The sequence below is a fragment of the Eurypyga helias genome, unplaced genomic scaffold (assembly GCF_000690775.1).
Source record: "Eurypyga helias isolate BGI_N326 unplaced genomic scaffold, ASM69077v1 scaffold40446, whole genome shotgun sequence".
NCBI classification, from domain to species: Eukaryota; Metazoa; Chordata; class Aves; order Eurypygiformes; family Eurypygidae; genus Eurypyga; species Eurypyga helias.
Window position 1 is genome coordinate 7,575 of NW_010257963.1, and position 25,219 is coordinate 32,793.

At 39.5% G+C, this 25,219-nt stretch overlaps 1 protein-coding gene across 2 annotated transcripts; it reads left to right on the plus strand.

Moving 5' to 3' along the window:
• The first annotated feature begins 721 nt into the window (after positions 1 to 721).
• LOC104505255 (oxidation resistance protein 1-like) lies at positions 722 to 19,717 on the plus strand. 2 transcript variants are annotated; one of them, XM_010154206.1, is made up of 7 exons: positions 722 to 787; positions 9,141 to 9,221; positions 12,420 to 12,545; positions 13,243 to 13,395; positions 17,927 to 18,022; positions 18,583 to 18,656; positions 19,415 to 19,717. In XM_010154206.1, exons 1-7 carry the CDS (start codon positions 722 to 724, stop codon positions 19,548 to 19,550), a joined length of 732 nt encoding a protein of 243 aa, XP_010152508.1. In that variant the 3' UTR covers positions 19,551 to 19,717. The 2 variants fall into 2 exon arrangements, with proteins under 2 accessions (XP_010152508.1, XP_010152509.1); XM_010154207.1 differs by lacking the exon at positions 9,141 to 9,221.
• The last annotated feature ends 5,502 nt before the right edge of the window (positions 19,718 to 25,219 follow it).

A 25,219-nucleotide genomic window follows, 5' to 3' on the forward strand; every position in this document is an offset into this window, starting at 1 on the left:
TTGCTGTGAGTATTACTGTTGCACATACCTGTTTATTTAAACACCCTTCCTTTGGAGGCAAAAAAAAAAAAAATCATGATTCCAAACATACTTTATGGCTGGGACTAGAGTTTAACCCACACAACAAGTTTACAGACAAAAAGATTCATTTCCTTGTAGCTTACAAGCCTGAAAATGCTGTGAATCAAACAGTTCCTGAGTGCTTTAAAAAGAGTATTTTTTAAAAAAAACTACTTCACTGACTTTTTAAAATGGTTCTCAACATAAGTAAGACAAACTATTTTAATATTTAGTGCAAATTTGTTACCATTAGATCTTGTTTATGAGTAATTATAGTGTAACAATATTGCAAGCAGTTCTCAGGGATTTTTTTTTGTCCTATTCAGTATTGTGTAAGAAAAATGTAGTTGTTCTGTATCTTTAAATATTTTAGCCTTTTTAACGAGCTAGTGCTCTGCAACCACACTTGACTACAGGAAGCCTTTCTTCTTCTGTACCGTCATCATTTGCGATACGTCCCCCTCCAGTACACTCGTTCATTTGTTCCCTGCCACGTCAGTCAAATGTGTGTGTCTAGCAAACTATCCTGTCACCGTCGTGGGGCTCTGCCTGTGCCTGGGACTGACAGCAGGTACAGAGAATGCTTTCAAACAGCCTTGAATGAGAGAGAGAGAGATTCTTTTAATTTCTCTTTTAGTCTCATTTTATTTTTAGAAGGGAAATGTCTCGTCTCTGGTATGGGAAGAAGGGAAGAAAGCACCAGCCAGTTAATCATAAATACGCTCTGGTAATTTTCAGTGTAGTCTATTCATTTGTTATTGCATTCCTCTAATGTTATGGTGCAGACACAGTTTCTGGAAGTTTAAATTTGGAATGTGTAAACAGGATGCTGAGTCACAGTTTTTCATTGCTTTTAGGTGCATAACCTAATTGCTGGTATTCCACTGGCATTAGGTAAGAGAAACTACTTTAAGCATTAAAGGGGTTGGTTTTTTGTTTGATTTTCGGGGTTTTTTTGTTTGGTTGGGGTTGGTTTTTTTTTGCTTTGGAGTAGTGTGTGGTTTTCAACAAAAATGTGATTTATAGCTAAATACTGTGAACAGTAGCTTGCATTGACATTTAATTAGATAAGTGTAGATCTCCTGAGTTACCATTTGATTATACCCTCTCAGAAGTCATTCAACTTTATGAAGGTCTGATAATACATAAATTGATGGAGATGAGTATGCTGTAGTCCCACTCACATTTCTAATGAAGGAGGGCCAGAGACGGGACAGGACGCTGTTTTTATAGTATATTAGATTCACAAAGGTAACTGTGGTGTCTTTTTTCAGGGTTGTTTTTCCTCAAAAGGACTTGAATTTGTATTAGTATGTAGAGGAAATTGGTTTCAGTGAGACTTGCAAAGCAAACTTCTTGGGGATAGAGAGGAAGTGGTCTTGTCAATATACTTCTTGTGCTTTTACCAGCTGGTAGATATGGAAGGTATTTTTCATTCAGCCTCTGCTTGCAACAGGCTTGTAACCATCCTTTCAAGAATTACGGATCCCCGATTTTGGCTCGTGCTTCTCTTGAAGGTGCTGTTGACTCTGGTTTTTATTTTGATGTTTATTTATAGCCAGGTTACTTGTTGCCACAATTTCATATTCTGCAACTGGGTTTTTGTAGATAATAGGCTCTTAATTTTCATGAATGGAATGTAGAATGGAGATGTAATTTCTGAATTAACTCGTGTAATTTGAGCATACCCTGTAGCAGTGTAAAAGGTATCTGAAGTCTACCAAGACATTCTACCAAGAATGTATTCTTTAATATGTCTCTATATGTAGGTACATATTGCCCAGCTAATTAAAAAAGTAGTAGTATCCCTTGTTAAAATTACTTCTTTTAGGACCAACACTTCGTTTTAGCCAGAGTCCAACTATGCTAATAAAAGCAATAGTTATCAGCTTTTAAAGAGAGGTTGAACTGAAGAAGACTGTATGAGAATCTTTGCTGAGAGAGATTATTTTAAGGTGTAAAACAAGTCAAATCAGAAAAAAGGGTATAAAGTATCTGCAGACGGGAATATTTTTAAAATGTTGCTATGTCGACAAGACATGCTCTGTTCTGGAAGTTGAGGATTTTTCCTTCAATGAATGATCACAAGGCTAACGTGCAAGTGTAACCTACTTAGAAGAGGGAAGGAGTATTGGTACCATTACTTCTGTGGCACACAAGACATAGTGGGAAGCATGTTGAAGAGACTGGCAGCATATATGAAGTGCATGTTTTTGACTAAATATTTCATTAGTGGTTGTTCTGAAATTTGGGTGAAATAACATAGTTGCTGGACGAAATGGAGTGATATAATAAAACAAGAATTCTTGCTTGAAGCAACTAAGTCACCCTGGATTATTTACCTGAAAGACCTTTGTTATTTTTGAGGTGATAGTGTAAATTTGGACTGAGTGTTGTAGGGAGTTGATAGTTTCCCAGCATAAGAGATCAAAATTTTGGCAACTAACCGATGCATTATGCTTCCCCTTCAAAAACTCAGTAATGTTGGCTTCCCACTTGTTTAGTAAATCTGTTTCCTATTTACTGTGTTTCTTTATTTTGCTGCAGCACAAGAGGTGCCAGTAAATTTCCAGAATGTCAGAAATGCAGGCAATCATTCTTTCTGTCAAAGCACTTTCGACAAAGGACATCGGACAATACAAGAGAACACAAGGTGGATTGCCTTCTTTGGGAATGCTTGTCCTGCCCCTAATGCTTTGCTGAGCTTCCCTAGGCAGCCAAAGGGAACAAAACTGAAAACTGAGCTTTGGCCTTTATATTCCTAAGGTGTTATGCAAAGGGAGTTAAAGTGGTGTTGGTATTAATAGCTTGAATGATTTTAGACTTGCACAATTTTTGAGATTCTCAATTTATCGGTTAACTGCAGTTGGTAAGCCTGTGGCTGTAGTTCTTTGGTGATTATGGAGGTATATAATAGGGGCTTACATGTGGAAGCTGAGAATTTAGTACTTCATTCCTGTGGATGTCAGAACTGCAAGGTGCATCAATCTAAAAAGATCTTGGTAATATTATTGAAGTAAGCTTTCCATAGTATGTTTTGTTTTAGAGTAATAAAGAGTGAACTGGTCATCTGTGTCTCTGTGCAATCCAGTACTTCATTACACTGATCACTAAGCCTAGAACCCTTCCTTGGTGACAGATATTTAGGGCAGTAGATAGGGCAAATAATTAGGGGGTTTATGCATCATACCTCGACTGGACATTCCATTTAGTAACTAGGTGTTACATTGCTTACTTTTTTTAATCATTGTGAAATATTAGGCCTCACTACAAATGCAGTCAGAGTAAAATAGCAAATGAACACTTGGAAAAATTGATTTTAAGTTGAAACAAAACAAATGAGTAGTATAGGCTTCTATTTTTTTCTTGCATATAGTTAATAGTCTGTGCAATCTGAAGTTGATCCTCTAGCTGATCCTCTTTCTGGTGAGAGAACTGTTTCCATAGTGGGCTGTGAGTTACTTACCTACTTCTAAGCATGTAGAGTACTTTCTTGTCATACCTGAGCAGACCTCTCTGCATGGCACTATCAGAACTGAGATGTAACTTTGCTCAGCCCTGCCTTCTCCTGGAGTGGCAGCTTGAGGTCAGGCACCAGGTGCTGTGGTTTTGGCATTGGAAGCTAGAGCTTCCTTGCTTGCTAGTGCTGAAACTTCTTTAAGTTGTTCTGAACTGGGCCTAGGCAGCTGGGTTTATTGGTAATGCTGCTATAGGACTTCTTTCTGTTGACAAATGAGTCAGGCTGCCTGAGCTGCCTCTTTAAGAAAGTAATTTTCATAGATACAATTCTTAGTTCGTTGCACTAACATCCTAAGCTTTGTTTAATGTTTGCCCGTGTTGATTTCAGCCCTCTTGCTGGCATTATCATATCTCTCAAATTAATAATTTCTCATATCTTGAAAAACTAGCTTGTTACAAAGGTTTCCAGACTTGGTGTAACACTTGGTGTGCTGCAGGCTTGGACTGCTGTCTTAAGTTCATTTATAAATTCTGATTATTGCAGATACTTTAATTTATCTTCATTTTATGTTAATTGGTACAGTTGCTGTGGACTTAGACCACTTTGAGGCAGACACTTAACAGCCCATCCTGCAAAGCTGTGGAGGACAATACTTACCACAGGGAGAATATTGCTGTTGTGTAATGTACTCAGCTTCGTGTGCTGAGCAGTTCTGAGAGCGCCACTTTTAAAGGTATTGAAGGAGAAAGAACTGCAGTGCTGGGTAATTCAGGACACTGCTGTGATTCTGTCTCTTCTGCATAAAAAGCTCTTAAACCATCCCTGCCTTGTCACCACTAGAGTGACAGGGAGCTGAATTGGCTGAAAACTACAGGAGACAGAAAATGCTTAGCTTTGCAGCCACACTCATTAAAAACCAATCAAACTAAATTACTCTTAGTTTTCTATAGAATGATACCATTTAACTGTTTATCTGATGTGGTGAACCCCATGTAATAATGCATTATTGTAATGTAATCCATATGTCCCAAATAATCTTATTTGATGGAGAAGACTGCTTCTTCAATATTGCTTTCTCTGAAGCAGTGTCTAACATTTTGGGAGGAAATTAAACTTGTCTGAAAAGTCAGGTAATTGTTTTCTCTTAAAATATTCATAACAGCATTCCGTTCACAAATGCACCTTATATTTTCATTGGAAGATATTTACAGCCATTAGAAAGGTTTGATAATTTCTTCCCCCTCATTTACTGATGAATTGGAGGTGGGCTGATACTTTGCAGTCAACTTTGTAAATGTCCTGATAAAATTATATTGGCATTTTTTTTTTTAATTAAATATCCTGGAACTCTGCAAGTGAAAATTTTTGACTCTCACAAGATAACATTAATGAATGTTGCAGTTTTCCTGATTTTACACAGCTGTATTAAGATTCAAAGTTAAATTGTTGAGTTTTCATTCTCTTTCTTAATATTTGGGTTCCTTTAATTTCATATTTACAGCTGATCATGAGGGTATAGATAGCTTATGTTGAAGAGAACCACTTCTACCGTTTGCTTTCTCCATTCTTATCTTTCAGAAGTGCTGTTCAGCTCTGATAAGACCCTCCCTTTCTCCAAGCAGATAGTTTCAGCTACTCATTAACTTTTAAATTCAGCTGTAGTTTGTGTGAGCGTAGCCATTACGCTGCCCTGCTAGTCACCATGCATTCGTTGTGGCTTTGTCAACATTCAGAGGAATGGAATGCCTCACTGGTGTAAGCAGTTCTCATGTTTACAGCTCTCTATAGCAGGTTGGTGGGACCAGTGACTGAAGGGCTTGATGTGTCACCACCACCTGCATGGCAACGTGTCCTTCGTGGTCACTGAAACAATTGTAATCGCCTTTTAGTGTCTGTTGTTGAAGGACCATAAAGTTCCGTATTAGGAATTTTGATTTCTATTTTGCTTACACTGTATACCAGCATAGCTTGCAAGAGCTAAGTACTCTGACGTACTTGTAGAAAAACATGGCTTAGAACATGAGTTTCTCCGGAAGGAGAATCCCAAGCCTCTTGATTAACTGAATCATAAGTATGCAAACCCTCATTTTGACCTACTGCATTAAATATTAAAACTTGAGTGTTCTGCTTAGTGATTAACTCAAATGTACATGGTGTGGAGAGTCAGTCTGAAAAGCACTAATGCTGCAAGAGTTGTATGACTCACTCCAGCATTAATCAATGTTGCTGTTAATAGAGCTGGTGGTAGTATATCTCTAAGGATATATCCCATGTCATTTCAAACTTGATTAGCCCTTGGAATTGTCCTGTGGTAGATTGTTCCAAGTCCCAAAGCAGAATCGGTTTTGCCCTGAAGCACACTAATCTGGCTACACGCATTATTTGTTTCAGTGCCCACTTTAACCGTAAGAGGTTTAATTGTTCTTTCCTCCTGCATTCTTTTTGAATCAGAAAATAACTAGAGTGGGTCCTTCAGGAACGTTTCCTGATCATCAGAAAGTAGCTTTGGGTATCAAGGAAGCTGGATGCTGATAGAGCATAGCAAAGAGATTGCAGTAAATAGAGCACATAGCAAACTCATAGAGGTAGGCCTGCACTTCAACCTTGGGCAGAGTACTTAGATTGCTACCATTTTGGGCAATTTGGCAATTTCTGCGTAAGGATGTGGACTGTATTGGGATTTGGAAAGCCTTGTCCTGTGCCCTAAGGACTTAAGTGTAAGAACTTGTCCAGGTTGGCTGAGGACCTTGCTCAGTCAAACTCAGTCAAAGCCTCCAAGGATGGAGTTTCTGCAGCCTCCCTGGGAAGCGTGTTCCAGTCGTTAACCATCAGTAATATCAACTGTTTGAGCCCAGTTGTCCAGCCAGTTTTTCAGCCTTGTTCTTCACACATTTGACATTACTGATTTGATTGCAAGGCTACTATGGGATAGAACCAAAGCCTTGGTGAAATACAGATAAATAGCATCCACTGCTATCTGCCTAAAAATGCAAGAATTTTTTGTTAGAGAAACATTCTGTACTGAAAACCACAGTCCAGTATGATGCATACAAAACTGCATTTGTCTTTCACAAATAAAAGATCTTGCTTTCTAGATGCTTCTAATACCATGTGAAAAAAATAATGAAGTTCAGTGTTTAAGAATGCACGCTTGAAGTGGAATGAGGTAGAAAGAATGATCAGGAGAACAGACTGCTGATGGTAGGGGCTTGGGGGGAGGGGAAGAAAATCACTGGTTTGTTTATTTTGGTGAAATAGAATAGAGGATTAATATGACTACAGGGAAGGAAAATGAAGAAATCTTGATGGAAGAGGAAACAGCACAGGCAGACTGTGACTTAAACCAGGTTATAAACCAGAATCAGCTTCTAACTAATGACGCTACAAACATTTCAAAACAGCCCTCTCAGGCCTTGCAGGGAGGAGATGCTAGCTGTTTTCAAGATCCATCTCAATTCCTGAATGAAGCTGTAGAAGGCAGTATGTGACTTCATGATTAAATGAGCTATGGAATCCTGAAGTACATCAAACTGTCCACTGCAAAGCAAAAATAAAGTATGTTGACCTAAACCACAAGCATTTATTTATCTTAATGTACCCATTTAAAGCAGAAATCAGTGATGAGTGGATAAGCTTGAAATAGTTTGTATTGTGGTTTACTCGCAGAATTTAGTATGGATTGTATACTTAAAATAAGCACTGAATTTGAGATGGTGGATTCCTTGCCCTTAATTTCCCTGTTGATCGTTTAGCATCCTATATCGTGCTCTTCATGATGTTTGCCATCGCTGTGCAGTGGTCTGGCGCTGTGCTGGCTTTTGTTCACAAAACAGATACAAAGACGTGATGTGACGATGTGCAACAGGTTCAGGATGCCAAGGGACCATTACTGTGTACATATGTGCATAAGCACTCATGTTTCTCCTGGGCAAGAAATTTATCCAAGTACCTTATGCGCACTGTTCTGAGGATGCAGGCACCCCCATGGCTTATGAAAAGGTGTGTCAGAGCTTGGTCACTGAGCAAAAGGGTTGATAAGCAGTTCCCAGGTGCAGGGTGGTGTGTGCCTCTCACAGGTCAAAGGCAAGGTGGTGTTGCCTGTAAAACAGTTTACATTCCAGTATGTGAAACAGCAACTATATAATGGTGTGGGGAGGGTGAGGCTTCTTTTTTGGCAAGAATCTCCTTAAGTAACCACACATTTATGACGCATTGTAAGTTAACTGCTGCTTCTCATGTGATAGGGGCTGAGCTTAAAGAAGCATTAGGGCTAAAGGGTCATCACATTATTGCTTTTCAGGATTACATTCATAAGTTGCTGGTGTGAACAGTGTAATTTGCAATGAACTGTTACAGCAAGTAAAAGTTTAAAACTACACTATCACTTATGTGCTTGAGTGGAAAACTGTTAAAGCTTTGCATATAGCTACTTGACTCTGAGAATGCACAAACCAATAGAATTTACAACAATTCTCTTGATGTTTTTAAGAGAACTGTAGAAAACCGTGGAAATAAAATGATTGCTAGTTAATTACTGATTATTCAGTAATAAAACTGGATGTCACAAGTATTCCTTTCTCCTTGCCTTGCAGTTGCATGGGGTAGAGTCAACCATCGCTGCTCAAGAGCCAGTCATGCGTGACTGTGGGCTCTGTACTCAGGACAGTGGCGAGTATCTGGCCAAACTCCTTGTAGTAAGGGGCAGGTAGATTGGGAGCTGCTGGACTTGTGGTTATCTTCCTTTGACTGTGGTAGGCTCTAGAAGTTTTTAATACACTCTTACTACATGGGACATCCATTTAGTCTCTCCACCAGCTGTTTTAAGATGCTTTCATATAAATGATGATTTTGAGTCATTCTCAAAATCACATTATTTGCTGTAGTTACATCAAAATGACTGTTGTGGTCCTTTAGCCAGCTTGTTGCACTAGAACAGCATGTTCTAAAGCTTTCTGACTAAAGGATTTCTGGCTGTACACCTCCTACCAAAGTGGAGGTGCCATTTGGAGTGAATGTGTTGACATGAGCAGCTCCTGAAGCTTTGGAGGTGAATAGAAAGTCCCAGGATAAAGATACTGTGAGGTGGTATTGGGAAGTTACTAAACTTTAGTTCTGCTTCCTTGTCTTTAACTGTATCTTCACTGCCAGATGAGAGTCAGAACCTACTGAGAATCCTGGGGTTTGCTTCTAGGCTTTATCCAGGAAAGCAAACCAGGTTCACAGGAAATCCTTCATCTGGGTGTAAAGAGTGTTTGAGAGGACTTCAGCCTAAAGAGTTTGGGTTAAGGCATGCAACTCTGACTTCTGATTTAGCATCTTGATACTGGTAACGTGATGCGCTCCTGTATCAGCTCTATATTCATCCTAGAGCAGTGAGATATATCTGACTGCTAGTGCCATTAGTGTTTATTTTGTAATTTTGCTGTGTCTACCCATGTGTCTATACACTCGCCTACCCGTGCATTGTCTGTGCAGAAACAAACATCTTCTAGCACTTCTTGTTTGTTTATCATTGCACATTTTCCCTTCATTACTCTCCTCCACTTTTTCTTTTCTTTCTTACCTTTTTACTTTTCTTCAACTGTCAGTGGAATTATTGTCTTCCTGTCTCCATATTCAGGTAGTGTCAGTGGCTGAGTACCACCGCAGGATCGATGCTCTAAATAGCGAAGAACTGCGCACACTCTGCAGACGTCTCCAGGTGCCCTCTTCAGTAGTTTAAACCCCATCTCCAGATACTAAAACATCTTTCTTTGTAGTGTCTTTGATCAGGGCAAGTCCCACACTCAGTGGGTTTGTCTTGACTACAGCACTACAAGGATCCAGCAGAAAATTCCTTTGTTTTGGATGTATTTAATTGTGCAATGGTGTGATGGAATCAGTAATTTTATGATGGAATTACTACTTCCAGCTTTTTCAAACAGGAATTTTCTGTCAGAATTTAAAAAGTCATTTTCAGTGCTGCTTGACTTGGAGTGATGTGTTTTAACTTCCACTTTAGACTGGTGTGTTGTGTTAGATAGAAGCTTTCCTAAAAAGAATGCAAACCAGGTGAAGAATCCAAAACTTTCTCGCATGGGTGTTTAATTTTATATAGGAATCTTTTCCTCAAGAATCGCACAGTACTTGGCAAGTATGAAGCTTCACAATTTCTGTGGAATAGGTGAGTATTTTTCCCGTTATGCAAGCAGATAACCGAGGCAGTTCGGCACTGCAAACTTCGTACACGTGGAACTGGTAATGGCACTGTCTATTCCGAAAACAGTACTTGGGTTTGGATTTTTGAAGGCTTACTGATATGGACTTAAACTGGTATTTGCATTCTCTTTAGGTGTTTCTCAGTTCTTTGACAATTATAAAATGGTTAGCTGGTGTGTACATCATACATAGCTCACTGATGGAAAGCATAGCTTGGAACTCCTTAGCAGCATTGAGTATTTTGTTTTCCTTTAGTAAGTGGCTGCTGAAACTGTAAAAAAAAAAAAGTCAGTTCTGTTTTTTTACTTTGATCTTGGCTTTTGGTCACTTACTATGTAATTACACATAAGAAAACATTTTCTTAGGTCTTTTATTTCTGTTTATTTAATAACCAGTAATTGCTTTAAAAGGTTTTGCAAGTAGTATGGTTACATAAATCAAAAATGAGCATGAAACCAAAAGCTGCCGTTCTACTTCTATGGGAAAATCAGGAATTTTGCAAAAAAAAAAAAAAATCATTCCCACATGAAAACAGAACAATTCTTTCTGATGGTGGTGGTGGAGAAGAATCCTTGTATTGACACCCTGGAAGTGCAAGAACTCTTTCAAAATACCTTTCACCTGAAATGCTCAGTGTTTAGGCTGACTTGAAAAATCTGTGTTGGGGTGCAGCCTATAAACTCTCTGCTCTGAGAGCATTTAGGTGTTAGTGGTGTAGACTGCGTGGCAGTTGCCAACCTTGGAAGCCCCTGGAATCTGACTGTGTTCGGTCTGCTCTGTCAGAGTTTAGTGGGAACAAAAAACCACAACCCCACACACACCACTTCAGTCCAAATTATTTGTGATTTGCATGGTGCACTTTAATGGAATTAAAGCATAACAAAGGGAATGAGCTTTCTGCTGTGCACTTGAACAAATCTGAACTCTTATGGAGTTGTAGCCTAGCATATGATGGATGAAAGGCATTTAATGTGGAGACTACCAACTAACGTGGTTTACAGATAGCACTCTAATGTAGTCTGTAGCTCATATTCTTGTACATGAAGCTGTATGGATAGAAGTCTATACATTTTTGTTGTGATGTGGAAATTAGTGTGTAGTTTATACTGGAAATGCCTGTTACCTTCCATTGAAAATTGGAAGGGCTTGAGCTTTTTGCTTGCTTGATATTCACTTTCTCTAAGTGCACCTTTGAGTTAAGAATTAATATTATAATTAAGTTATTATATGAATATACTTTGATACTTTATAAGCCTATTTTTAAGTAACAGGAGTTTGTGATACTAATTTTTTTCATCATTCTTGAGGGAGAGGAAAGGGATATCTTTGTTTTACGGCTCAGATGGCTGTATTTGTTTATATAATCTTAATCTATATTTCAAAGTTTTCTTTGATTTGGCTTTTCTTAACGAAGAAAGCTCTCTTTGCAAAAGCTTAGGTAAGTTTTTTGTGGTGGTATGTGAAAATACCATAGTTGTCTCCTGTATGTTTAGAGTATGAGGTATGTGGCAAACACTGGTGGTTATTCTGGAGTTGGCAGGTGGTTTTGGTGGGTATTTTCTTGAAATTCTTAGGATTCAGGCTTTAAACAATTTGTACAGTCTGACTTTCAGTGAAACTTGGTCGTGGCTGATGAATTATTTGGATCAATCATTCTTCTTAAGATTTTTTTTTTTCCTTTTCTTTAGCAGATCTCTCAACACTTTAAAGTCTTGCTGCAGTGGCTTAAGTTACTGACTTCATTCACTTTGTCTTACTACTCTGTTACGTTTCACTATCCTCACAGCAAGTTTTAACTATCCCTGCAGCAAGATTCATAGAAGGAAACCTGGTTGGGTCTCAGCTAGTCTGGTGCTCAGCATGTGGCAGTTTAACTTTTAAAGTGCCAATGAATGGTGGACTGGGGTAAGAAGCCATCGTGAACTGTGGTATCTGATGAGGAGTTTTGTGGCTTTCTGCTGCCTCCACTAAATGGTATTCTACAACAACTTACAGGGTGGATGTATGGAGGCAGTTATTTTGAAGTACTGCAGGATCTTCAAGCATAGTCCCTCTTTGCCAGACCCCAAAGCTCACTATGCAGCATGTTACTACTGCTTTTCCTCTCTGCCCTCTCAATTCTGCTTTGATTCCTATAAGTACTCCAGCAGATCAGCTTATGGAGCTGCAGTATTCCTAGGGCTCCAAAACATTCAGATGCTTTACTCAGACTTGACAGCATTCTCTCCACAAGTCTGCTGCATATCTGAAAACTTTCACAAGTCCTCTGAAAGAGTATTGACACTGAAACTACTGAGAAATGTCCACGTTGAAGTTTCAGTTCCTTTTCTGTCTGGGTTTTTTAATTCGATTAATGTAAATGCTGTGTTAGTATTAAAATGCAAGCAGTGTGTAAACTGACCTCTGAAAAGCATTTGAAGCCCTTCAGCTATGTGTAAGGACTCATTCTGGTGGGTTTTAGCATAAAACTGTAGCTTTCTTCTGAGTAGGTATCTGTAATTTATTGTTAGTATGTAGTTGAGTACTGGCTTGCTGTTGGAAGCAGTGGAAATCTTGGTGGCATCAAATCTAATGGATTTGATTTTTTTTTAAGGAGTTGCATAACTGTAAATGAGTTAATTGCATGATTTTAAACCTGCAAAGCTTATCTCCCCTGCTAATGGAATTGTGAATACTTATACTCTTGTTTTTCTTTTTGTAGATAACAACAAGAGAAGATACCAATTCAAAACAGGCAACAACTATCAAAACAGACCTGGAGCCTGAAGCATTCCGGCCAAATCTTAGCGATCCCAGTGATTTACTACAGCCAGAACAAATTGAGAAGGTATGAACTTAAATATGTCATTTTTAGTATTGTACCTTACTGTATCATAAGTGCTGTGTCCATAGTGTAAACCACACCAGTAGGAAGACCTTGTATGGCATTAAATGCATGAGCGCAACATAATTCATAGCTAAAATGTTGCTTTTTTTCTTACAATAACTTTCAGTACACCACGACCACACTAGTCTGTGTCTGCCCTCATTTCATTCCTCCTCAAACAGCTTGGCTTTCAGTGCGCTTATTGCTGTCCAGTCCAAAGTCAGATCATGAAATGTGTTTATGGAAGGTTTGGATCAAGGCTGATTTGCGTTCAAAGGCACAGGAACAAGAGAGCAAGCACCCTTTACCCTTCAGCTTGTTACCTCTTGGCTTGAGTGATCTAGTTCCCCAGGACTGAGACGTTGTTATGCAAGACTAACTATGTGGTGTTACTGTCTTACCTAACCTCTGCAGACCTTAATAAGCACACTTTCTTAAGCTGGTGAATCATTCTTCTCCTGTAGGTCACTGCTAGAGCTTGGAGAAGAAACCTGCTTGAGACACCAGAGATAGAAACTATACATGGGAAACTTTAGGGATGGCCTGGAGTTTTAAACTAGCTTTTAAGGACACTTGTAGTAGGGAAGAACTACATACATGCGTAAAAAGAGTAAAAAATGCATTAAATTATAGAGGGTGGTTGTTCTCTTGTTAACAGCTCACAAAGTCTCTTCCACCACGGACTATTGGATATCCATGGACTCTAGTCTACAGTACTGCAAAGCATGGCATGAGCTTGAAGACTTTGTACAGAACTATGCTGGGTTTAGACACACCTGTGCTGTTGGTTATCAAGGACAGCGATGGACAGGTAGGAAAATGTTTTCCTGGAGGTAGGGGTCCCATCAAGAAAAATGTTTGAAGAGTGTAAAGGAATAACAATTTAAATCCATCATGGGAGATAAAATTGTGTGTTTCAAGCCTGTTTTCCCCTTGGTAGTTACCTAGAGGCTTTTAAAAACATGTTTCACTGTCAAGCAATTTTCTGATATACTACATTCCTAGGAAATATTTTAATTATAAGTTCACTGTCACAATGTATGAGTCTCATAATACCAAATCACTGAATTTACTTCTAATATTCTTTTTTTAATGCACTTAAAGCATGAGAAATACAGTCTCTAAACCTTTGATGCCAGAAGATCTTGCGGATTTCAAATGTTATTGCTAGCTCTAGTCAGTGGTTCTTGCTACATTCTGTGGCTGCAGCCAACATCTCTCCCGTTCCAGAGCTGTGGGATCTTTGCATAATGAATTTTTGTTCCTTGAGTCCCTGTAGTTGTGCTCTATTCCCCTTTGACTGAGGCATGAATTCCAGAAAGTGCATCACGTCCCACCATTTGAATAGCAAACATCCTCTCGACTGTTCTGGGAACAGGTGAATGTTACACGCAGCATGAAACTGATTCTTTCTTTCTGAAACTTCCGTGCTCTCTTGTGGAATCAAGTTACTGCTGTCATCAAGAACTGACAGAACCACTGTAAATGCTACAGCATTTACTTCACTTACCTGTCCTACTTTGGTAACCACTGCTTGGATTTTCAGAAGTATGGGCTATATCACCTCTCATCCTTCAGGGGGTCTGAAAAGTGTAAATGAAGGATGTGTCTTCTAATTCAAGTCACAACTTAGGTTTTTTTCCTTCTGTTTCCTGCCTCAGAGATCCTTTCTAAATCTCTGCTAGCAGAGCACACTTCCTAGACGTTCTTTAAAAGGGAACTTTTCTTCATTAACTTTTTAATCTTGAAGGTAAAAACTGTTCCACAGGCTTGATGTCTCAACAGACCTATCAGCCTCTTCAAATGTACTTCTAAACTTCAGATAGTTTCTTCCTCCTTGCTGAGCATACTTTCTCAGTCCTATTTGGCATTCCTTGTTCTGCCTACTGGTAGCCTCTGTGTTTATGAAGGATACTGGTTGTTTCTTACCCTTGGCTTAGGTCGTTTTCCTTCAAGCTAGAATTAATTTATTTCCTGGGCTATTTCCTCTGAGACCCTGTTCCTTGTTGCCCATGTTTATAAAGACAGCCTTTATCTCCTGTTGACAGTAAGCTGAGTAACGAACAAGTGTACCTCGCATCTTTCCGTAATATGGTTCATTAAAGACTGCTAAGCCTCACCCTAATTTTTTTTTTCTCCAAAATCTTCTCCAATCTTGCTTTCTTACTTTAAAATCAATTAGCAGTTTTATTTAAAGGGCTGTAAAAAAACCAGCCAAAACACTTAAAGCTTTAGTTTGTGAAAGCTATTTGTGTAAGAGCTGGACACTGTCTAGTTGAAAGTTGGAATCTGAAGCCATGTAAATTGCCTGCTGTAGTCAATTCTAGGAGATCCTCTATTAGAGGTGGGCAAGAAACCTATGGGTATCTACACTGCGGTTGTTAGAGAATCAATTACTGGTATGTGCGGCTTTTGTTGAAGACACCAAGCTCTGGTGTCAACTCTGAAAGCCACTTAAAAATAAAGTAACACTTGTTTAGTGACTCATGTTCAGGAATTAACTGGTGGTCTAGAAATGGAATTAATGAATGTACTTATAAACCTAGACAGTCCTTGGGGTGGTTAAAAAGTCATTCTTCATGTACTGCAGCAGTGTGAGACACGGAGCCTAGAACTTGAGTATTTTAGCTACCCACAACCACCTGATCTCATGCAGAAATCCTGTAGATGTCAATTCTCAGAGGACTAAAATAATTGTTGGGAAGTAAATAGCTCTTTTGCCATAAAGCCTGATCCTTTTAATGTTGCTTGTAGCAACAGTGTGGTCTTTCAAGACCCAGCTTTGTTGGTGGAAGTGTATAGAAACACGTACATAGAAAAGTTGTGGAGTCCTGATTCCTGGAGGTACCTAAAGATTAACAGGACAGGAGTGAGTCAACCCAGCACAGCTTCAGTATTAGTCCTCCTTTGGGTAGGGAACTGTATCAGAGAGCGCCGAGGTTCTTTATAACACAAGTTATTCTATAATTAGAATTAAAACACAGAATAGCAGAATGCTGGGAGTTGCAAGGGACCTTTGGAGATCATCTTGTCTAACGCCCCTGCCAAAGAAGGTTCATCTAGAGCAGGTTGGACAGGAATGCATCCAGGCAGGTTTTGAGTATCTCCAGAGAAGGAGACTCCACCACCTTTCTGGGCAGCCTGTTCCAGGGCTCTGGAATCTTCAAAGTAAAGGAGCCTTCATTTTGGTCTGGTTTCCCAGAAAGCAAAACATAAATGGTGTAGTTTCTCTTTATCTAAAGCCTGTTACTGTCATTTAGGCTGTGAAGTATCTTGCCAGCGTTTGACCCTATTCACAGCCTAAATGACAGTATCTTGCCAGCGTTTGACCCTATATGTTGAATGAAATAAATGTCTGTGCAGAAAGGGTTTGGGCTACTTTTCCTGTGAGCTTGCATTAAAACAGGAGTTCATAAACTTGCCCCTCAGTTCATGGAATTTCAAGCTTTTAGACTGAAGTTGCTTTTTAACAATGCATCTGAAACTGAGAGGTCTTCTGAAAAATGAGCCCCTTCAGCTGACTGTGATACTGTATTTCATCACCTTGTCAAGTAAGTTTAGAAATTCCTCCAGAGAATCAGATTTTAGAATGTAAATATTGCTCAGAAGTAATTCTCTTCACATAAGTAAAGGGACAGCTTTATTTGTGAGTAAAGTATTTCATTCTTAAAAACATAAATAAAGGAATAATATAAGGAAGGTTCTGTAGGTGTTATGACTCAAAAGCAGTTCAGTATGTAAATCCTACCTCTCTTCCCCTCTCAACAGTGTAGAATGTGCAGTGCTGCCTGCATCAAATTAATTTTGTTTGCTACTCTGCCAGATTTTTTTTTTCTCTCAGAAATTGTTAAATGTTTAATGCAAGAGATTAGAGCTTGGCTTCAACAACAGTTTTGAAACATCTGCTATTGGCATGATTGATCTCTTAGACTTAAGACAGTCTGATCTCTGTCATCCGGATGTTTGAAGGAAATTATCCCTAACATTCTTCAGAAGACTCGCAGTTTTTCCTCCCAACCACTGAGTGGAAGGTTGTGTACTGAGGGCAGGAGGGCGTTTTGTTTCATAACGAGCACATCTTTTCTTTACATGACTTCTCAGTTTTGCTGTCTGCTATTTCAATTAGAAATTTCTGAACAAGAAATTTTCTGCACCACATAAAATTCCTGAGAAATAAGGAATTTTCTAACAGTGCTTGTTCGGAACTGGTAACTCAAGATTGAGCTGGGGCAGTCTTTATTAGATGCTTGATAGCTGTGTATAACCCTCAAGCTCCTGATCTGAAGTGCTCACCTAGTTTTGTGTTTAACAGCTACTATAGAGCTCAACATGGAAAAGAATTCATGGAAACCTACTACGGCCACGGAGTTTTTCGGGATGGGCAGGAGAAAATTGCTTCTACTTTATATTCTCAACATCATTCAAAACAGGACACTAGCTTTAATGCCTCACCGTCATCAATCCCATGCTTTTCAAACTCACTGTTTGAACAAAACCACGGAAACTTCATTGTGTTTTTTTCTTTCGTAGACAAATGAGAGTGTGCTAATGGTACTTGCATCTACTCTGCTCTTGCAGATGCTGAAACAAGCTTCCTATTAGCTTTCCTACCAATATTTCCTTCAGAAATACTGATTTTTGGGAGGGTTGTACTTCATGGGGTATAGTTAAGTTTGCATTATTATACAGGGTTGGGTTTTTTCCATAGTTACTCTAGCTCCTGAGAGATCAATACTATTTTAGTCAGAGTTTAAAATCCAATAATCAGTCCCTAGACTATTTTTAACTACTGTTGTAATGTTCTTATTACTGAATTTTATAAATACTTTTACTACCCAGTAGTAGTAGCTTCGTTAAAATCTCTCTGTTTTAAGACAGGTAACCAGTGCTTACCTGTTATTTGGATTAAAACAAACAAACTACATGAAAAACAATAATTCAGTTACAGGTAGGAAGTTGCTGAAAATAGCCTAGTTGATGTGGAAGAGGAGATGCGTATGAAGCAGCAGATCCTTTTGACCTGAAATTTTAAAAACATGTACATCGTTTCTGAGAATCTCCTGAGTTTGGTTTTTGGCCTTTGGGTTTTTTGTTTTGTTTTCACTACATTCACTTTTTACTGAGAAAGAGTCCTTTTAGCTTTTTTGCTGCGCCACAGTCCACCATTCCATATCTCAATGAATGCACTTGGAACCGTGATACCATGTACGTCTCATGCCGTGGTGAATTCCTGATCTGGCAACATGTATGACCTGATTTGTTTATCAGTCGCTCTCATTAGAGATTCTCAGGTGCTGTATAGCTTTTAATAAGTATTTTCTCTTGCATACTTTTGCTTGCAGGTTTTTGGTGCACTAGCATCTGAACCATTTAAAGTGAGTGATGGCTTTTATGGCACTGGGGAGACCTTTATGTTCACTTTTTCTCCAGATTTTGAGGTAAGTAGTAGTAACTTTCTATGCTTTTGCGTTTTTCCTCCATATGCATTTTCTTCAGGTACTGAGTAAATCTAATAGTAAATGATCTGAAAAATTTTAGGAGTTGGCCCAAAAATGTCATAGTACTAATTTTTCCACTCCGTAAGTGCACAGCAGATGAGTAGTGCTTGTATAATCAGGAACATAGTCAACCTGACCCTTTCATTGTACTGAAGATTTCCATTCTAAATTCTGCCAGGTGTCTGAAAATTCACAAACTATATCCTTTTAAAGGCCATGTTATCTAACCTAAGTATATCTTCTTAGGATTTTCCATTGTTTAGATGTGTCAGTGCTCAAAGACCACCTATTTTGGAATGGTTTTACTTTAAATAGTATAAAACATAGGAGAATTTTTGTCAGCATATATCTGTTCCTTCAGTTTTCTATTTAAACTTGGTAACTTCGTTAGACTGGCCTCTAGCAATTCATAGTTTGTCTTTACTGCCATTTGTTTTCCATTCCTCCCAGACAAAAAAGTTCAGATATTTTTAACTTGCTGGTCTGTTCTGTTTTGTTAGGTTTTCAAATGGACAGGAGACAACATGTTCTTCATTAAAGGAGACATGGACTCCCTTGCTTTTGGTGGAGGAGGGTAAGTAATAATTTGTCATTCGAGTCTGTTAAAAGTGTGTATGTCTGCACACCTTTGAAAGAAAAGTTGGAATTGACTTAGGTTGGATAGCTCAGGACTCAAGAGTTACCAGCCAAGAAAGCTTTAGTATGCCAGATGTTTAGCTTCCGATGGTCAGAAAACTTACCAGGAGGTTTGCCCTCAGCCCAGCGGCCTCAGGTTTCAGCCCTGCAAGATTATGATGCCTGGTGTGCTCTGCTTCTGGGTGTGTCTTGGTACCTTCAGAATGGACACAGGATAGTATGACTCTGAAGGTATCTAAAGGTGAAAATTATGCGTGACTAGAAGAGGCTGGAACTGAAATTGCACCATCCCAAGATACGCTAGTGTCTTCAGGAATTTTATGTTCTCACCCCTTTCTTCTCCTCACACAAGTGCACAAGCTGCTGGGATGTTTCCCTTTTTGCTATCAGCATTGTCCTCACATACAAGAGTACTTCTAGGCCTTTTTCTTAATATAAACAGAAGGGGCTGAAAACGGAGGAGTTCTGGTTTAGCTTTTTATTTGAGAATGTCTGAAAGAGGGATATTACTAAATTAACATTAAATAGTAAGAAAAAGAAGTCTCGCAGCTCAAATTTATCAACAGCTCTAAGGTACTTGTGTTGAAAATAATTCTATAATTCCTTCTCATTCTTGACTTCTGAATGAAGAGTACATTCATAACTTGATTGCTTATTCCCTCAGTCTTTTGCTTCAAAACATTGTCTGTCTTGCAGAGGGGAGTTTGCTCTTTGGCTGGATGGTGATCTCTACCATGGAAGAAGTCACTCATGTAAAACATTTGGGAATCATACGCTTTCGAAGCGAGAAGACTTCATTATTCAAGACATAGAAATTTGGGCTTTTGAATGAGTATTTAACTATTTCTACAGGGTGTTGTCCCAAACCTGACATGAATCAGCGTGCAGCTCAAAAATCCCTAGGAGCAATATAATGCATCGTTTTACCTTTTTGATTTTTTTCCTAAGTTTTCAGCGTGGCCATGTAGTTGTTGTTTTGAAATATCAGACTTTTTTTTTATGCTCTCAAATCTGTAAAATACTGTCCTACTCTTTCCAAGCTGTAGGCACTTTGAAACATAGGCAGTGTGGACTAAATATTAACAGTAGTTAACTTTGAGCCTTGCAGCCTACAGAATTTTCTTACCCTTCTTACGGTTGCCTCCCAGGCTTCCCACACACACCTTTCTGCCAACCTGCTAGGGGGCTGCTTCATGGAATATAGGTTATTATTTTTGTATTCAAATGATGTCTGTGAATGAAGCTGCCCTCTGTGAGCCGAGCTGAGAGGAAAGCTGCGTGTGGGTGCTTGGCAGCAGTACCGCAGAGCTTGGTGCAGGCCAAGGTTGGGTTAATTCATAGGGTGCCACTCGCAGAAGGGAAGCTTAGCCGGCTTTCCTGACACATACCAGAACGCTTACGGTAGGGTTACAAGATATCCAAAGTCAACAGTGCCACTTGTCTTGTTTATTGTTCATGTTTAGGAAAAACGTCAGTTAATACGTGTTCTAGCTGCATGCTGATTGTATTAAAGAACGTTTTGCACACACTGTTTAATGATCTGCAGGTTTGGGACAAATACTGACAATACTGAGCTACGTGGTGAGGACTTAAGAAATAGCACGGGAATGTAAGAATACAATAGTTCCACAGAATGAAAAGGCTAAAGCAAGCAAAATTCGGCGAACAATTTGTAGCTATAGTAGGGCATTAAAAGTGCAGAAACAGATGCATCTTTCTTCAACATAAAGTGTCAGATATATACTGTTATACTGTTGTAGCCGTGTAGCACATCCACTCCAAGAATATAGCTTATTCCTGTCCAAAGAAAAAAATAGTTGTGATGTTTTTGAGTGGGTCTATGTTGTAAATCTACAGTTAGCACCAGCTCTGATTAAAATGAGATAATGTACTATAGGTAGACAATATTGTAATTCAGTAAACTCGTGGAATATGCAAACTTACTGTCATGTGACCTCAAAAAAAAAAAATGACAGCCTAGAATACAGTTCCAGTAGCTCTCGTCCACTTTTGTAGAAAAATTGATAAGCCATTGTGGCAATAACAGCTCAACAAAACTGTTTGTTTCAAAGCTTTTCTTCTATGTTCTGCAAAAACAAAACAAAACAAAAAAACCCCTTGCTGTTAAGTGTGACAGTGACTGACTTTGTGCTGAAATTTCAGCTATTTCAGATGAACATTGTATATTATCTTGTAAATTAATGTTTAAAGTAGTTTTGTTATTATAGAAAAGTGTTGATTGACGGGTTGCTTATAGCACTTTAAATTTATTCTAGAAATTGAATAAAAGCCAAATGGGTTGGCTTAAGTAGACGTAGTTGTATATTATTTCACAATATTTACATCTCTGGAGAGTTTTACAAACTTACTTGAAGACAGCTTACTGCTATGGGAACGAGAAAGGGCAGATGTTTCATCGATAATATGCTAATGCTCAATATGAATAGAAATACAGGGCTCTGTCTCCTGTCTCTGTGTATAGCTCTTTATCCTTATTAGAATTAGTACAATGTGTAGACTTAAATGTTTACAAAATAAGGAACTGTAAATAAATTGAAATGGCTTTTCTCCCCTTTGGTCTTCCACAGCAGTATTATTGTCTTTGTGGAGTTAAGACTGATTATTACAACAACAACAAATCCTGTAATGGATTTTAAGTACTATAAGGTCATAGTGATGTATAGCAAATAAATCTAAATATATGTAAGAATAAACTTGAGTTGGAGTTTATTTAGCAGTGGGAATTTACTTAGAAGCACAAATGCAGATTATTGCTGTGCATTTAATAACTTTGCTGAATATATAGGATGCACTTGCTCATCCTTTGGGGGATTCGTGTGTGTATTTTTAAAGCTAAATGGGAAGCGCTGAGAGTAAAATACACTGTCAGCCGTTTTAAAGAGGAGGAAAAAAATCATCTCAGCTTGTCCTTGCTGACAAAACCCATTAATTCAAGCGCTTTGTCGCTGTCCTAAGATCATATTGCAAATAAGGCATGGTTTAGATTATAAATGCTACTGTGAAGACTTTTATAAAGAATTATACTTTCAAGAATTATAAAAAAGCACAGGAAATCTTCAGTAGCTGAATGTCTCTGAGAATTGGAGCAGTCTGGGAAAAAGGCACGTGGGGGAAAGATGAGGTGGAAGTCAATAACGGTGTAGTACGCAACGCGGTAACAATCCCTCTTTATAAGCCCTAAGTCGGTTACGGAACAGAAGGACACTTGAGTTTACAACCAGCTGTGGTGACACTCCGGGGTGTGACTGGCTGTGTGAAGGACCTACAGAGTAACACATGTCTGTTAACGGAAGACCAGGAATTTTGTTCACCAACGGCGTAGTTAACTTCTCTGACATGCACAGAAGGCTGTGTAGGTGACCTCACGCCTTCAGTTCCACATGCATCTTCTGCAGTGTAATTCCTTTGTCTTTCCTGGCAAGGTCTGCTCCTGTGGTTGTGAGGAGTTGAGGTCTGACATGCTGAAGGCTTTGTGAGCTACATTTCTGGCAACGAGCTCTTTGAAAGACATTGTCTCGGCATACAGTACTCGATGTATTTGTTGACTAACTTGGTCTTTTGCTTGGATACTCTTCCAAGTATCTTTCACTCTCACCACATCATCTTCCAGCTCTAAATCCTGTCTGTGTTCATGACTGCTTTTGTGTGATCTGCAGGAGGTCATGATTTCTCAGGTGTGGCTCGTGCCTGCATCCCCCGCTCACTTACGTGCGCTACACCTGCTCTCGAACGCGAAACTGCCTGCGGTGTGCTGTGGCAGCAGGGGTGACTGTAGGCGAGATGCTGCTGCGGTGCTACACGTGCCAGCTGAAGGAGCTGTGGCAGCAGGGTTGGCCAACACGTGTTCTGTTGTCAGTGGCCATCGAACACCTCGCCACAGGTGATACACTTCCTGCTACAGCTGATTTCATCCCAGTAGCCTTCCCTCATTCTAAAAACGAGCTGTAATATGGAACCCTGGCCGCGTGGAAACATTTTCGAGAAGGAATTACTGGCGTGGAGAAGGGAGCTGATTGCCAGTGGGTGTGATACTCATCTAGTGAACTGTCCACTTGCTTCAGGGTGCTGCAGCAACTGGTAGGACTTGGAAAAAATAGAGAGGTGTGAAAGTTATTTCTTCTGATAGGAATGGCGTGCTGTCTCTTAAGCAGGACAGCGCCGTTCGGAGCGTGGAAGTGTGTCTTGCTCTGCAGAAACTGTGAAGTACAAGTTTTTCTGTACCAAGGAAGGAACTTTTCTTGCTTAGAAACCACGCAACCCTTGAAAGCAACACAAGCCTCTGGCAGGAAAAGGAGGGAGGTGTTACTTGCCAGAAGGAAATCTGTTTCAAATAAAACGTTTGGGGGCGAACACAATATTTATGAAAACAATGTGCAACTGTAAGCGACAGTCAGGGAAAGGAAGAGTTGCTCACCCTTAATCTGAAAAACTAAGGGTTTTATTTGTGAAACAAGTCAGAAATAGGAGAGCAGGTCTTAAATAAAATCTGTGCAGACTGCTTTAATCAGTTTCTGACCTTTATCATCTCACTACGTAGAATTTAAGTGGGAAGTTTAAATTTGGCAGAGGTCACACTAGTTTCACACGAATGTAACAGTTGCAATACAGTAGGAGAGTTAAATTATCCAGCTCATTCAATTGTTTTTTAATTAATTCAGATTTATCTTTTCCACCTGCTTTGCACGGGTCAACTTGTCACACATGGTTTTTATAACTTTTTTCACATATAATTAACCTACACGAAACTCTTCTGTACAGGATAAATTATATCTATTTAATTTCTGTTACACAAAAAAGGTAAATTATGGAGGACATTGTGAGGAAAAATAATTAGCCATATTACATGTGGCTTTCTCATCCAATTGGGAAGAAATTTTGAGTGGAAGTACTGAAAAGTGTTTTGGAGCTTTTTTGTTGCATAAAGTTTTTAACACTGGATCGGGATGACCATGAATAATGGGAGGCTTAGAAAGTTATCTGCAGTGAGCTATAGATTTATGGTGTATAGTAGTGATGACATCACTGCACAGTGATCTAAGGAATTAAAGGTAAGGAGAGAGTTGAAGGGGTCTTGTGAGCTTGTAAGGCAAAGTCTTTCTTCCCCTCAAATGTCAATTGATCTGTTACGTTTCAATTAACCTATAATCTTCGTTTTATCCTGTGTGGTAAGTATAAATTTACATATTTATGGATGTTCCAGTATGCAGGAAGAGATCAGCTAAATTAACTCATAGAATGGCTTGGGTTGGAAGGCACCTTAAAGATCATCTAGTTCCAGTGCTGGGATCCAGAAGCAGAGTGCCACTGGTCCAGTCTGTTGCTGACTGTTCGAATAAGAGTTGCAGCGGTTCCGTTCTCCGTACTGCGTAGTACCGTGAAGGAGGAAACGAGAAGGTTGCTTGTCTCCCTGTCACTGCGTTGGAGTGCAGCTGAGAAGCTTGCCCTGCAGCTGGGGCTGTCCTCGCCTCTCTTGTCCCCAGCGTTAGCGCAGGCGTTGTATGAAACCGCTGAGTGTCGCTCGTCCACGCTGACTTCTGGTGGGTGCACGGGATGCTGCGGAAAACTCAAACGTTGATAATGTGTTGCTTGCACGTGTTTCGGTGGGTGAAACTTCCATGAATCTCAGCATTAACTTTGGTGCAGATATGACTAAATTTCAGACGTTAAAACTGGGTTAGGAGCAATTGTTGCCTCCAGAGTAAATGTTTAACTTCCTCTAATGAACCTGGAGGAAGATGCCTGCGCTTGAGAATGCCGGCAGCATTCAGTCCAGGTCAGGTGCCTGCCTCCCGCGTTGTACGGGGCAAGAGCAGTGAAATGCCAGAGCTACATCTGCCTGTGCTCCGGCCAGCCAAGCCTTTTGTCAGCAGGCATGAAACGAGGCAGGGATGTCTCTGGTGGATGAAAACTGTTGGCAACAATTGCTGCCTTCCTGTTGTGTAACGATTTCTTCACTAGAAGCAGGGCTCTGCAGGTAGAAGACAATAGATGAGGTACTCCAACTTCCATGTTCCTTCCATCCAACAGGTAGGAGGAAGTGTAAAGTCTCAATTTCCACAGGCTAATTTGTTGGCTGAAGACCGAAGCTGGGAAAGGAGGTTTATTTTGATTTCTGCTTCAGCGGTACATGCCTAGTGGTATTCAGCTGTTTCCCTGAAAGTGAAGTAGTAGGTGGCATAGACTTCACATCAAAGCACAAGCTCTTACTACACACTGTAAACATGTATAATATTGAAATTCTCCTGGTGGCATCCAGTGGTTTGAGTGTTCAGTACAAAAACATATTGCTCCTACTGTATCAGGTCAGTGACTGAAAGTAGATGTGTATCGTTCCTCATACAATGCTGAGCTGCTCTTGGGCTTCAAGTCACACATGAGCATAATGCTGAAAAAAAGCATCTGGGGGGAACTGTGTTGTCCTGTGACAGGATGAGAGTTCGCGTGAGCACAAATACACAGTCATAGAACAGTTTGGGTTGG